The sequence below is a fragment of the Hemicordylus capensis genome, chromosome 11 (assembly GCF_027244095.1).
Source record: "Hemicordylus capensis ecotype Gifberg chromosome 11, rHemCap1.1.pri, whole genome shotgun sequence".
In the NCBI taxonomy this organism is placed as follows: Eukaryota; Metazoa; Chordata; class Lepidosauria; order Squamata; family Cordylidae; genus Hemicordylus; species Hemicordylus capensis.
Genome location: NC_069667.1, coordinates 244,875 through 260,161, shown reverse-complemented (window position 1 = coordinate 260,161; position 15,287 = coordinate 244,875). Strand labels below are relative to the sequence as shown.

The window sequence follows — 15,287 nt, the reverse complement described above, 5'->3', positions numbered from 1 at the left end:
AGACCGCAAGGAGGCTGGACTGGATGAAGCTTTGGTGCTACCCAACAGGACTCACCCACAGCGGCCAGCAGCCAGCTGCTTTTGAGAGGCCCTCCAGCAGGGCATGACTTGAGCCGCTCTCTGAGCAAACCATACTACTCAGTGGCACACTGCCTGGACATGGAGGCCCCAGACACCCGTCATCCCTGCCTGCTCCCTTTCCGCTGGTTCTCCCAGGAGGAGGCCACTAAGAACTCATTCCCATAACCAGCAGCAGAGCCATTAGCGACTGATATTTTTGGTATGGTGACACACAGCTCTGAGGTAGACGGTGAACCTGCATCGGTGGGGGGAGAACAGGTCTTGTGGGAGCAAGCATGACTTGCTGCTGCTAAGCAGGGTCCACCCAGGTTTGCATATGGATGGGAGACATGTGTGAGCACTGGAAGAGATTCCCTTTAGGGGATGGGCACTGCTCTGGGAAGAGCACCTGCCTGCTTGCATGCAGAAGGCTCCAAGTTCCCTCCCTGGCAGCATCTCCAAGAGAGGGCTGAGAGAGACTCCTGCCTGCAACCTGGGAGAAGCTGCTGCCAGTCTGGGTAGACAATACTGAGCTAGATGGGCCAAGGGTGGGACTCGGCATAAGGCAGCTTACTATGTTCCTATGTTCCAGTGGTGTCTTGGCTAGCCACATTTATTCAGCTAAAACCCTTCCAAAGGACAAGGGCAGGAAGTGGCCCCCCCGCCCCCAGCAAGCAGCAATGCCCTTGCACCCAATCTGCTGTGGGGAAGAAAACCAGAGGTGGCAGGGGGACGTGTGTGTGTGCGTGCGCACATGCGTGTGCCAGGTCCCGTTTTGGGACAGGAGATTTCAAAGGAACTGTTCCAGCTAGAGCAAGGGCCAGCTGCCACAGACCCCCAAGCCCCCAGTCTTCTGGGAAAGACGAATCAGCCCCAGAAGGGATTCCAAAGGAACAGATTCAGAAAAGCCAAGACCCCCACCCAAAGTCAAGCAACCCAAGACCAATGCAGTCTCACAAACTCAGAACCACGTCAGAATACCAGGAAGACCCAGGCTGGGGCAGGACAAGAGAAAACCAAACCCCAGGCAGATCCAGTTGCCCTTGGAACCCCGAGCCGAGCCCCGAGCCCCTGGTCCAGCACTTCTCCCCACACCTCCTGCAAGGCAACTGGATGGGAGAACCAAGAGGCCATGTGTCTCCTGTGGGGTTTGTGTCTCTGCACACACCCCGCCCTGCCCCTCTGATTGCCAAGTAGGTCTTCAGGAAGGCATCCTATTCTTGAGCACCTGGGAGAGAAGATGTCTGAGTTGGTCACTGGAGAGCTTCTGTGGCCAAATTTCGCCTTGCCTTCTCTCTCTGTCATGAGTGTGTGGCTGGCTGTGGGGATCAAAACTGAGTGAATGGAGCAGAGACCTGAATGCTGGATTTGAGCCCTCCTTCCACAGGGCTGCTTCATAGCCAATGGAGCTTGGCTCAGACGAGGAACGCTGGCCGGAACAAAATGGGTTGTGCTCCTAGCATTTGCGCCTCCATCCCACATGAATCCTACTCTCCATGTGCTGTAACAGCAGCATCTCTGAGCAGGACCAGGCACCCAGGGGAGAGGCAGCAGCGGAGGGAGGGTGCCACCCATGCCGTCACACCCAGAAGCCAAGACTGCCACCACGTCCATGGCATTTATTGGCCTTATAAAAGGTTGATACTGCCTTTCAATCTACAGGTGAAACTCGGAAAATTGGAATATCGTGCAAAAGTCCATTAATTTCAGTAATGCAAATTAAAAGGTGAAACTGTCATATGAGACAGACGCATGACATGCAAAACGAGATAAGTCAAGCCTTAATTTGTTATAATTGTGATGATCATGGCGTACAACTCATGAAAACCCCAAATCCACAATCTCAGAAAATTAGAATATTACATGGAGCCAAGAAGACAAGGATTGAAGAATAGAACAATATCAGACCTCCGAAAAGTATACAGTGTACTATGCTTGATTGGCCAGCAAACTCGCCTGACCTGACCCCATAGAGAATCTATGGGGCATTGCCAAGAGAAGGATGAGAGACATGAGACCAAACAATGCAGAATTGCTGAAGGCCGCTAATGAAGCATCCTGGTCTTCCATAATACCTCATCAGTGCCACAGGCTGATAGCATCCATGCCACGCTGCACTGAGGCAGTAATTGCTGCAAAAGGGGCCCAAACCAAGTACTGAATACATATGCATGCTTATACTTTTCAGAGGTCCGATATTGTTCTATTCTTCAATCCTTGTCTTCTTGGTTCCATGTAATATTCTAATTTTCTGGGATTGTGGATTTGGGGTTTTCATGAGCTGTACGCCATGATCATCACAATTATAACAAATTAAGGCTTGACTTATCTCGCTTTGCATGTCATGCGTCTGTCTCATATATCAGTTTCACCTTTTAATTTGCATTACTGAAATTAATGGACTTTTGCACGATATTCTAATTTTCCGAGTTTCATCTGTAGATTTCCAAAGCAGTGTACAATATGAAACAGCAACAAATGGCATCATAAGGGATCATCAAGCAATTAGAAACCACACACACATTGCAGAGGAGAGCAGATGTGTCTGCAGAATCAGCTTCCGGAAAGGGCGGCCATGCAAGGTCTGGAGCTGCTCCTGGGAGAGGGGCAGAGACGGGGGTCATCCATGGTCCAGGCCTCCAGCTGCAGGAGCAGGAGCAGGAGAGCTCGGAGTTCTGGTGGGGCGGTGGCAGCAGCACCTCCCAGGCCCAGCACCACCTGCCGGAGGCCAACCCCCACTCGCACCTTCCAGCCCTTCACAGATGAAAAGAGGGATACCCGAGGAGAGCTCCCCACCCCCCACCCCCGTGCTCCTTCTTGCTCTTTGGAGAGGCGGAGGGAGGGAGGGAGGGAGAGGAGGAGAGGTGGCCCGGGATGTCCCTGGCTGGAACTCCACCCCAGCTTGACAAAGAAGGACTCCTGAGACAAGGCACGCTGCTGAGCACATCCCTGGTTTGTAGCAGGGATCAAAGAGGAAAAGCAGCTGCCAGCCAGAGGGTGGGGCGGGCGTGGGGGGGGACCCTTCCCCATCAGCTTTGATTAGATGCCATGCCAGAGGAAATCCTTGAAGTTCTCTGCCAGGCCTCAGGGAGGGTGACACCCATCAAAGAGATGAAGTTGTCTCTGTGGCAGAGAGAGGCGGGGGGGGGGCAGGTTTGTGGCAGTGGTGGTGCCTTTCTCATGCAGATATGAGACAGAAATGGAAATGAAAGTCTTCCTCCATCAATAATAGAATAAAGGGGAATTGAAATACTACAGAGAAGCCAGCAGATCCGGAGGCAGCCAGCGCAGGAGGCAGCTGGCCGCACCCTGTTCCAAAATGGGCACACACACACCCCGACACCAGGGATGCATCTGCAGGAATTCAGAGCTCGCGCCTTGGGCCCCTAGGTGGGGGGCCAGGGTGTCATTCCAGATGTCCGTGGTGGCAGAGGGAGGCGAGACCCTCAGCAGGTCCTCAAGGTGCAGTCCCTCCCTGATGTGGTCAGAATTCAAGGTGGGAAAAGCCATTTCATATTCCAAGTGCATTTGCTGTTGGGGTGACTTCAGATGACAGCAGTGCTTTCGCCCTGGGGCAGGGTGGGTGGTGGGGTGTCGTCCTGGAGCTTGACTGGCTGGAGCAAATGGGGCAGTTCAGTGGAAAACAGCAGGTAAGGGTGGGCTGATTCTTGGCATTGATTGGCATCAATCCTGTGCTGATTCATGGCATTGTTTAGAGTGCCTTCCATGCATGTGTGCCATTGGCCTGTGGAACTCATTGCCACAAGGTGTAGTGGTGGCCGCTGGCTCAGATGACTTGAAAAGGGGATTAAACAAATTCATGGAGGGAGAGGGGAGACCTATCCATGGCTAGCAATGATGGTTGTGTGGAGCCCCCAAGGCCAAAAGCCACTTGCTGCCTTCAAGCATTGCTTGTGGACTTCCCTGAGGCCTCAGGTCACTGCTGGCAGAAATGAGGTGCTGGTCTGCACAGAGCCCCCTTGCTCGGAGGTTCAAGCCCATGGGGGTCAAGGGCACAATCAGAAGTTCCTTTAAGCACATGATTGGAACTAGTGAGCTTGCTTAACAGCAGCCGAATCGACCCCCACAGAAGGGGACAGCGGCATGGGGGTGGGGCTATTGCCCTCTGCCCCCCCCATGGTCCTGATCCAGAGCATACATACCCCACAATGCTGGGATTTGCCCTGGTGGGGGAGGCTACCCTCTTCACCTTATTGACAGGGAAGGAGGCAGCTCCAGACGCCCTCTTTGCACACTTCTCATCAACCAGAACAAATATTTATGTACCACTTTTCAACAAACATTTGAACGAAACTTTTCAACAGAAGTGGTTTACATAGAGAATGAATGAATGAATGAGTGAGATGGCTCCCTGTCCCCAAAGGGCTCACATTCTAAAAAGAAACACAGGATAGACACCAGCAACAGCCACTGGAGGGATGCTGTGCTGGGGACAGGTAGGGCCAGTTGCTCTCCCCCTGCTCAATAAAAGGAATCACCCCTTTGAAAAGGTGCCTCTTGGCTCATTTAGCTGGGGTTACATGAAACATTCTGAAGCAGGGGCAACCCAATGAATGGGTCCCAATACAATGTCCAGCACAGTTGGGCACTTTCACGTGATTCGTCATTAACTTCCTTGGGCAATTAACCCTAGGAGTGGGGGGGAGGGCCCACCGTGTCTGCATGCAGGCTCTGTGCCAAGGAGCCAAGGTGTGTGGCAGTCAGCGGAGAGGCGCACGGACCCAATTCTGTCAGCTTGTTGTCACGCAGGGTTAGGGTGGTCTGGATTGGGCCAACTACTCAGGCAGCATTGGCACCTTTCATGAATGGTCTGTAGCTCCCCCTTCGAGGCAGGCTCGCAGAAGGGCCTCTCGTGCCAGGAGCTAAACAGGGGCACACAAATGCATGAAATACTGGGCAGCCGGCCCCTTGGCCTTCCCTGAGGATGGCAGCATTTCCGCCCCGGGGGGCTGGTTTTGTGGGCAGGTCCTCCACACATAGAAGTGCTGGCCGCTCCTTGGGGGGGGGCTGGTTTCTTGTTCCAGTCTCATGCGCTCATGACCATTCCCTCCCCAGCAGAACGGAGGGAGCTCTCGAGTGCCACTGTGCCACCGAGAGTCATCTGGGTGAGGAGGTGACCCGTTTCGGCCCAGCATTTCAGGGGCCTGCCTATCCTGGCAGCATCTCTGCCTGGACAGGGCTGGAAGGCACACTGGCAGGAGGAGGGGGGCCCCCAGGCCACAACTGGCACTCTATCCCTGGCCGACAAGAAGGACCCTGGGCTGGGAGGGAGCTTGTTCACTTCTCCACGTAGCACAGAATTCACGGACAGACTTCTCTGCCCCAAGCTGGCCCCTCGCAGGAGAGATCTGCCTATCGGTGGGTTTCGGTCGTGACCGCCAAAGAGAACCTCCATGTACACAGGAAGCAGACCTTAGGTCCCCAGATGCCAACAGTGTCCTGACCTGACCGTGTGTAGCCAGAGGCACAGGGCTGAAAGCAGGACACTGGGCCCGATGGTCCAACCCAGCAAGGCCCTGCTCCCCTCCCGAGATGCAGAGCCCCCTTCCTTTCTTGACCACAGTCTCGATGGTGGGCTTCCAAGGGTGTGTCCACTTGCAGAAGCACCTGCCATGAATCAGCCTTGCTGGCTTCCCTGGCCAGCCGCCTCCAACACTAATGTGCCATCTTTCCACTCTGGCACTGTTGCTGTCCGGGCTCAAACAAAAAGGACGGTGTTGCCCTCCTGAATCCTGCCCTGCTCAGCACCACACAAGGGCCCTCCGGATGCTGCCATGTCTACTGAGGAGGAGATCTGGGCGGCTGAAGTGCCCCCCACCCCCACCCCAGAGCCACCAGCTGGACCAGAGCCCAGACTTGGGAGCTGCACAACCAGGGCATTGTCTGCTCCGCCAGCAGGCTGCAGTTCCGCTCCTGGGGACGGACGCAGAGTGGCTCATGAAAGAGACGGCCACTTCCTGTTCCTGAGCCACAAGCACACAGCAGAAAGCCGTGTGTGTGTGTGTGTGTGTGTGTGTGTGTGTGTGTGCGTGCATGCGCGCGCGCGCTCTGAGCAAACACAGCCGTGCTCTCACTTGGGGCGCATGTGCCGAATGGAAAGGCCCAAGAGGGAGGCCATGCCCAGGTTGTCCCAAAGCGGCCAGGTGGGGGGGGGGGCTCAGACAGGCTCCGCCCATTGCCCTGTCACTTGGAAACAGGCTGCCTCATCCTCCCAGCCAGGTCAGCGGCCTGATATTTGCCCAGGGAGGGAACGAGAGGGCGGCTCGGGGGCTATTCAGTGGAGCCATCAGGGGTCGTTCACCTGGTGCCCAAAGCAGGGAGAGAGCCTACCGGTGATGCCGGTGATGGGTCCGCAGAGCTGGCATTCAGCCCCTGGTGTTTTCCTCCCCAGTTCAGACACACACGTTTTTCACATGGGAAGTTGCCACAGTGGGGATGTAACCGGCAGGCGGCAGGGGGGGGGAGAGACAACCTGCATCATCCTGCCAGGTGTGTGTGGGGGGAGTTCTCACACCTCCCAGTGGCCCCGGATTTGGACTCGCCGGATGTAACCATGCGTGACAACCGCTGGTCTTCTCCCCGCTTGGCCAAGCCTGGCACTAGCCTCCTTTCCCCAGCAGCTGCTCTCCAGAAAGTGTCTCTGGCATCCTGGCTTTTCGAGACAGGTGGGGAAGCGACGTGCCCTTCCCAAAGTTATGGCCAGCCCAGACGGTGTGATGTGGGGCTCCTCACCCCAGCCCCTCCTGCCCCTCGCGCCTTGCAAGGCAGCCCCCTTCCCCCCCGCAGGCCCCTGGCTGGCCACAAGGCTAGCCCCCATGGGCCTTGTGCTCCCACCCCATGCACACGCCAGTGATGGCCACCAGGAGCCCAGGCAACCATTTCTTCGAGCACCACATCAAACATCCCATCCCCTTCAGCGGCATATTCGGTGGGGACCGTTGCAAGCAGCTGACCTTTCGGAGGATGAGGAAGCACCTCCAGCCTCTCCATCACTTTCTGCCCTTGGCCTCTTCCTCTCCTCACCTCCGTCTTCAGTTTAGAGTGCATGCTCCTTGGGGCATGGAACTGGGTTCTGCTCATGTACTTTTGTGATGTGCTGGCAAAAGAGAAATAAATAATAAAAAGAGAGATCTTGGAATCGATTTTGAAAAGTGGCAGGGGCAGAGGAAGAAGCTTTATTCTGTTCCTATCTATCTGATGTAATTTGAAACTGTATGTCTCTTTTGTGAGGGGGATAAAACCACAATTTTAAATTATTATTATTATTATTATTATTATTATTATTATTATTATTATTTTAAAAAGACACACTTTCAGAGCTACACGTAGGCAAGTGAGAGAAAACCCACACAGAAAACCAACAGATTCCATTGTCAATAAACTGAGCAATATAACCCTGTGGAACATGCTGAGCACAGACAGAGTCTCCTGTCATCGCGTTATGGTTTTGGAGCAGTGAAGAGTGGGGTAGTCTCTGCCTTCTTGAGCTACGGCAGACAGAACTGGAAGGTCTCTCTCTCTCCTGCATATGCCAAAGGCTGAGAACCACATCAATTCCCGTTGGGCACGGCAGAACCCTGCTGTGTGGCACTGACCCTCACCATTCCTGAAGCCGCCAGGGCCCCGTGGTTAAAGGGGGGGGGAGGTCTGTGCGAGAGACAGCGTCCACCCGGCTGAGCTCAACACAGCACTATGGTTCCCTGCATGCTGAGGGCCCTTCGAGAGAGGTTGAGCGGCCTTCTGCTAACCCTAACCCCAACCCCAACCTCAACCCGATCCCCAACCCAGACCCAACCCCAACCCTAACCCTAACCCCAACCCTAACCCCAACCCCAACCCTAAACCTAAACCTAAACCTAAACCTAGCCCTAACCCTAACCCTAACCCTAACCCCAACCCTAACCCTAACCCCAACCCCAACCCCAACCCTAACCCTAACCCTAACCCCAACGCTAACCCTAACCCCAACCCTAACCCTAACCCCAACCCTAACCCTAACCCCAACCCTAACCCTAACCCCAACCCTAACCCTAACCCTAAACCCAACCCTAAACCTAACCCTAACCCCAACCCTAACCCTAACCCCAACCCCAAACCTAACCCTAACCCCAACCCCAACCCTAACCCTAGCCCTAGCCCTAACCCCAACCCCAACCCTAACCCTAACCCCAACCCTAACCCCAACCCCAACCCTAACCCCAACCCTAACCCCAACCCTAACCCCAACCCTAACCCTAACCCCAACCCCAACCCTAACCCTAACCCTAACCCCAACCCCAACCCTAACCCTAACCCTAACCCTAACCCTAACCCTAACCCCAACCCTAACTCCCCAGCCTGCGGGGCTCAAGAGGGCAGTTGCTCCTCACCCAGGAGACAGACGGGTCCTTCCAGGCGCTGGAGAAAGCACAGCACTGCCCAGTGAGTCTGGGCTTCTCTGCATGCTGCCAGCAGGGCCCAATAAACTATTCATCAAGGAGGTTTAATAACTTTTTAAAAGTGATTTATTTCACACATTTCTATACCGCCCTATCAAGAAATCTCAGGGCAGCTGACAAGCTAAACAAACAGCAAGGAAAGCCTAAGCATCGTATCAAGCAGAATAAGATCGCCATCAATAAAATGTTGCGTCTGGCCGACCTGCCCGGCCTGCTGCGAGTGGGGCGGAGACAGAGCAGGTGCAGGGAGCCTGGGCGGGGGGGGCTGGGCGGAGCCAGCATCGGCCCAGGGCTGGGCAGGAGCAGCGCAGGGAGGACAGGCCCAGCGGGGGCCAAGAAAGGGCCTGGCGCTGGGAGCAGGACGGGGGGGGGGCTGGAGTGATCAGCCTATGAAGCCACCCGGAACTGGCCTAGCCCGTGACGAGGGGCAGAGCAGGAGAGGGAGAGGGCTCTGGGCTCCTGGGGAGGCTTGGCCAGCCCAAGACTAGAAACTGCCAAGGAGCAAGATGTGGGTGCCACTAACCCGCCCCCTCCATGCTCTGAGGCTTGGCCCAGGGACCTCAACCAGCCCCCTTTACGGGGCCTAGGACATACCCGGACAGGCACTTTGAAAGTTTTAAAACATCACAGACTAAAAGCTATCCTAAAATAAAAGCATTTAGGGTTGATGGGGGGGCAGCCCAGGCCTGACCGTGAAGACCCCCCCCCAACCCAGCCCAACAATGCCTAGACTGACCAAGAGTGCTTCTAACTAACTAAAAATAAAAATACATAACTGTCCAAAGTGCAAGCAAAGCTTGTTTTTTAGAAAGAGGAAGGCATCTTTATGTCTGGTCAAAATATCCAAAGGGCTGAAATCACCAGGACATGCTTGAGACCAGATCATGCAGCCACTTTCCACCTGATTTTCCACTTCTCCTGGATGTGCACATGTGCACACACACACACCCCGAGGTGCTGTGTCCCGTCCCCCCCCCCCGCAACTTCAAATCCTGCCCCCGCCTGGGGCTTTTATGGTGTGTGCATGCAGAGTGCGGCCCGTGCCTCAGGCCCCTGATTTTAAGACCTCTTTGGCCTTCCCACTGCGGCCGCTGCCCCCTGCATGGTGGTTTCCATGCCAGTCAGGTCAGACACCTGTGCAGATTCCACCCACATTGCTCAGCATCCCAGCACTTGTACCTGTTCAGCTTCGGGGGGGGGGGAGGGATAGCTTTCCAAGGGGAGCACCTTGGATACCTCCAAGCAGTCCATCAAGAGAGCGAGGCACAGCAAGCATGAGCTAGACGGTTGCCCCAGAGGATGCCTGGAGCTGACTGCTGGCTTGAGAGCTGCTCCTGGAGGGAGAGGCCCCACCCCTTCCCTTCCCTGGGGAAGGCTCTGTTGTTCTTAAGGGGCCTTGCCTGGTTTTCTAAGCACTGACTCCAGTGGTGCTGGGAGGTGGAGGCTCTATTGGGGCTGGCAGCAGCTCCCGGAAGGATTCCTCTGAGTCCGAGGAGGAAGGCGGAGTGATGTCCTCAGACTGCGGTGGGGTGATGTCTCTGGTTCCCTGGTCCTCCTGCTGTGGGTGGAGGTGGGGGCAGCAGCATAGGGGCCATCCAGGGTCTGGGTCACTCCCACCCTGTCTCATCCCCTCACTTGCCTCCCAATTGAGGGGGGGCTACATCTGGCGTCATGACATACACATGAGGGGCTAGAGGAAACGTGGAAAGCAACCACTGGAGGAGAGAGAGGGAGGAGCTCCATTTCTGTGTGGCAGCATCTCCCTCTCCCCAACTCTAACCCCAACCCCAAAGTAAGAGCCAGCGAGCAGCAGGACGCCAGGTCAGCAGCCCCCTAAGCAGCCGGCTGGCTCAGAGGTGAGAGACGTGACCACTGCTGGGTTGGGTAGGTTTGGTTTCCAGGCAAATCTCTTCAGAACTGGCTTTCTACGCCCTCATGGATGGATTCCTGGGAAGCAGGGCAGCTGCCCAATGCTCTGCATGCTGTTAAGAAGGTGGAGAAGCCCAAAGCGGTCGAAGAATGGGCAAGGGACCGAAAAAACCCCTAGCCTAGGACACACAATGGCCCCTTGATGAATCCACAGCTTTTGCCAACGGTGCAGGTGACAGGTTGTTGCAGTTGCTTTCTCTCGAACCAGCTAAGAGAGTGAAAGAAGCTGTGAAGCACCAGGAATCCCTTTCACGGGAGGCTGAAGGACTTCCAAGGCATGGCTCAGCTCTCAATGGAGCCTCTTCAAGCACTCCTCCTCACAAACAGGGCCATTGCTTGCCTTTTCAGATGAATCCCAAATTCCAAGGCCTCTGAAGACATGCTGACGGCTGGAAATAAAAGCAATGAAGTAGGCATTTCACAAGAGGCACCCAATGCCTGGCAGGGGTGGGTGGTTTTTCACAGTATCAGGAGGTGGTTCAAATAGCCTCATCACTTGCTTGCCGGAAAGGAACGTGGTGTATCTTGAGGGCGATGGTGCCTCTGCGGTCCTACAAATACCGACTGCCCTGTCTCCAGCCTCCACGGACTTTGGTGCTGCGGCCGGAGCTCATGATGATGATGATGACCACAATGGAAGTTCGCCAGAAGACAAGGCAACTCTGCCTGTGGTCAAGAGCCCAACGACCTGGGGCACTTGCTGGCACCCCCAGCAATGGCTTGAATGCTCCCCTGGCCTTTCCCCACATGTTTCTGCTTGCGAGTAGAGGCCCCTTCTTGGGACATTGCCTTCTGGGGTCCAGGAGGTGGCACAGACTTGGAGAACGGGATCGGTCAAAGCAAATGCTGTGCCCCTGCCAAACGCTGCTTCACAGAGCATGCATAGCAGAGCTGGGGAAGGAGCTGAAGGCACAAGCCCAGCCTGCCTGGGAGCCGCCACAGCCTGAGAGAGAGGAGAGGTGGACGACGGAGGCGCCGGGAAGGGGAGAGCCGCCAACGCAGCCCCTGGAGCAGCGGTGGCGGCGGCGGCGGCAGTGGGGAGAGGAGACGGAGGGGGGGGCCAGGCAGGTCTGACCCCAGTGCAGGAGCCAGAGCGAAATCTTCCCCGCCCAGGAGGAGGCAGCGGCGGCGGCGTCGGACGAGATGGTCTGTCTCCCTGCAAGACTCCAGCAGTGCTCTTGGTCTGGCAGTGCAGGCGGCGGGTCTCTCTGTGGCAGCTGCAGCGAATGTACCCGCTCGGAAGTGCGACACCGGGAAGGGAGGGGAGGGGGGTCAACTAGTCCACAGCCCCGCCGCCGCCGCCGCCGCTGCTTTTCAAGCCAGAGAATGCTGTGCCTGCTGGGGGCCTCTCGCATTCCCTCCGCACAAGGGCGGCCCTGCGCAGTGATGTAGCTGCCCAGCGCAGCAGTGCAGGAGGCGCTCGCTCTCAGGACAGCCCCCCGGCCACGCGCGCCCAGCAGCCAGAGAGGAGCCGAGGAGTCCCGGCGCCGCGCCGCGCCCCTACCTCCTCCACGACACCCCTGGCCCTGTGAAGCGGGCTAGGCTGGGGAAAGCGCGCAAGGCCACCTACGACCCGGCGGCCGGCTCTCTGTGCCGCCCGGCGCGGGCCTCGTCTCCAGCGCCGGCCTCGGGCGCCAGCCAGCCCCCCTGCGCCAGCCAGCCCCCCTCCGCCGCTTCCTCCGAGGGGCAGCCGCTGTCCAGGCAGGGTCCGAGGCAGAAGCCGTCGCTTCGCAGCAAGCGGGCCCTTGGCGGGGACCGGACTCGGCGGCACCTTCCGCAGCCAAACCAGAGCGCGCCGCGGCTGAAGAGCGGCAGTCGCTGGAGGTGCGCGGGGGACCACCAGGCCTGGGATGAGCCGCCTCAGGAGCCATCGGAGAGGCGCTTCCAGGCTCGGAGTCCACCCCGGCTGGCAACCGGGAACCGACGCGGCTCTGCTCGGCTCCTCCGGGGCTTGGCGGGTTTAGGAGCAGCGGTCCGAGAGCAGCCCGCGCCCGTTCTCTGCAGAGCAGCTCCGACTGCCCTCCCGCCACCAGCGGGTTCCGGCCAAGCGCCCGCCCGGAGCTGTCCTTCAGCACCACGGCAACGGGCAGAGCCCCGGCGCCCCTTCGACAGCCCACGCCGCCGCCCGCCCCTTCTCGGAGCCCCCTACCTCCTCGAGCTCCGCCGAGTGCCAGCGCGGCGTGGGGCGAGAGAGGCGGAAAGACTGGGGCGTCCGCCGCCCCCACCCGCAGCGGGCCTCTGCTGCCCCTTCTTCCCCGGCCCTCTCTTCTGGGGCCCCGAAGGGCGCGGGCGCGGCGACGACTTAGAGCCACGCTTCTCGGGCGGGCCTGACTCAGGCAGCCGGTGGCGTCGGGGCGCAGGCGGAGGAGGAGGAGGGCGCAGCGGGGAGGAGCAGGAGGAAGAGGCGAGCGCGGAGGCCGCTGACTGGCCACGGGCAGGAAGTGCTGCTGCTGCCTGCTGGGGCGCGGGAGGAGCGCGCACGCGCCTCCCCCTCCCCTCCCCCCCGCGCAGCAGCCCCCTCCCCTCGCGGATCGATTTCTCAAGGTGTTCTCTGCACAGCTGAAGATGGCGACAGCTTGAAGGCAGGAGCGGGGCGGGGGATGGACGGCGACGCGCAGAGCTTCCGCGCCAGGATGCAGCTCCGGAGCGGCCAGGACGTGGCCCCCCAGAAGCGCAAGAGGAAAGCCGAGTGAGGCAGGCGCGCGGGCGGGCGGGCGGAGCGCGAGAGAGGCCATCGGGAGCCAGCGAGCAGCCAGGCCGGCCCGACGGGGCTGAGCATGAGGAGGGCCAAGCGGTGACGGGCGGAGCGCCGAACGGAGGAGGAGGAGGAGGACGGGGCGAGGGCGACGCTGCCACTGCTTTCGCTGACGCCGCCGCCGCCGCCGCCGTCGGGAGAAGGCGGGCAGCTCAGCGGGTGATGCCGGTGCGGCGCGGAGCGGCCTCGCCTCGCCCGGGCCGGCCATGGTGAGGGGCGTCGCGGCGGCGGCGCAGCACGATGCCCTGCCCGGCGGGAGCCCTTAGCAGCCCCGCGGCGGGAGGCTGGGGGCATCCGCGTGGTCGGCGGCGGCGGTGGAGGAGGAGGCGGCGGCGGACGGGGGGAGGAAGGCGCTGCTGGCGCTGCTGCCGCCGCCGCGATGCCGCCGCCGCTGCTGCTGCCGCCCATCACCGTGCCACCATGCCGCCGCCGGCGAGGAGGAGGAGGAGGAGGAGAAGGTAGGTGACATTGTTGGGGAGGGGGGGCGGAGAGGAGCCGCCGCCGCCGCCACCACCCAGCGCGCGCAGAGCCCTCCCCCCTCCGCGCCGCCCCCCAAAAATATGGTCAGCGGCGCTTGGATGCCTCCAGGGGAAGATGCGGCCGCCTTGCAGATCCGTGGCATCCCCCCGAGCCAGCTGGACAAGCCGTGCGCCGACTCGGAGCGGGCCCAGCGATGGCGCCTCTCGCTGGCCTCGCTGCTCTTCTTCACCGTCCTCCTCTCCGACCATCTGTGGCTGTGCGCCGGGGCCAAGCTGCGCTCCAGGGCTCGGAGCTTAGCCATGCCGGCGGCGGCGGCCCTGGGGGCGCCCTGGGAGGGGGCCGCCTCCTCCTCCTCCTCCTCGCGGAGGCCCCCCACACACAACCTGAGCGCCGCCTCGTCGGAGGTTCCCTGCCCGCCCGGCCGCCCGGACCTGACCTCCGCTTGCACCAAACGGCACCTCTTGCAAGGCCCCCTGGCCGCGCTGCTGCCCGCCGTGCCTCTGCGGCCCCCCGGAGCCGCCGCCTCGGCCTCGGCCGCCAACGCCTCCAACAAGGAGGACTTCCTGGAGAGCCACTTTCGGAACTTCACCCTCTCCTTTTGCGAGACTTACACCATCTGGGACCTGCTGCTGGGCATGGCCGGCCCGGAGAGCCTGGACTGCAGCCTGGCGCACCTGCGGGAGGATCTCCGCGCCGCGGCGGCCGGAGGAGCCCAGCAAGGGGAGGCCTGCAGCAGCTGCCTGGAAGCCTATCAGCGGCTGGACCAACACGCTCAGGAAAAATACGAGGAGTTCGACCTCTTGCTGGATAAATATTTGCAAGCGGGAGACTATTCCGTGAGCTCCTGCATAAGAGACTGCAAGGTAGGCAGCGGGGCTGGCGGGCGGGGGTGGGGGCGGGGAGCCCGGGAGCCCTCCTGCCTGGGAAACCACACACACACACACCCCTCCTGCTCTGCTCTCTTTTTGGAAGCCACCCAACTGGCCCACAGGCTTCCTAACCCGCTTGCCCACATGATGGGTCTGTGCCAGCCATTTGCAGTGCCCAAAGGGGGACAGAGGTGCCGCGGCGTTTCTCTCCCTTGGCCACGGTCTCCCCTGCCTTGGCCTGGGAGGTGAGTCGGTCCTGCTCGCCCCAGGTAACCTGGCAAGTGGCTCTTAGCTCTCCACTCAGAGAGGACAGAGAAGGGCAGGTGTGGGGTGGCTGCCCTAGTTGTAGGCAGAACCGTGGAGCAGGCTGGGGAGGAGGAGCAGAAAGGGGGAGAGAAGCAGCAGAAAGTGGTGTCGGGCAGTGGAGGCCTCGGAGGCGGTGTCAGGATGGGCTGAGACAAGAAGCAGGCCGAGTGCATGGCTGGGGCCCCATTGGCTGGGAGAGTGACTCTGGGGTGGCGGGACGCAGGAGGCGTCCTCAGATCTGAGCCCCTCCATACAGCTCCCACCAAGAAGCCAGGCTCTTGGGAGTCTCGCTTGTCTCCAGCCCATCTCTCTCTGTGAGGCCAGTTTCTGTCCTTGGGGGTCCTGTGGTGGGTCGAAGCCCCCCTGGCCTGCTCCTGCTACAAATCTATCTCCCTTGTATATTACTTTCCCTGAAGGCTTCCCCAATAA

General features: G+C 59.4%; 2 protein-coding genes across 2 annotated transcripts in view; one reads left to right on the top strand and one right to left on the bottom strand.

Moving 5' to 3' along the window:
• Positions 1-4,322: 4,322 nt before the first annotated feature.
• Positions 4,323-13,411, bottom strand: LOC128335563 (translation initiation factor IF-2-like). The gene is made up of 2 exons (XM_053274073.1): positions 9,699-13,411; positions 4,323-7,177 (listed from the first exon to the last, which is right to left on the bottom strand). Exon 1 carries the CDS (start codon positions 13,409-13,411, stop codon positions 11,987-11,989), a length of 1,425 nt encoding a protein of 474 aa, XP_053130048.1. The 3' UTR covers positions 4,323-7,177; positions 9,699-11,986.
• Positions 13,412-13,732: 321 nt separating this feature from the next.
• NALF2 (NALCN channel auxiliary factor 2) overlaps positions 13,733-15,287 on the top strand; it is a 56,236-nt gene continuing 54,681 nt past the window's right edge. Inside the window, exon 1 of the mRNA XM_053273760.1 lies at positions 13,733-14,546. Coding sequence (XP_053129735.1) covers positions 13,764-14,546 — 783 coding nt within the window. The 5' untranslated portion in view covers positions 13,733-13,763. The remainder of the gene's footprint in view (positions 14,547-15,287) is intronic.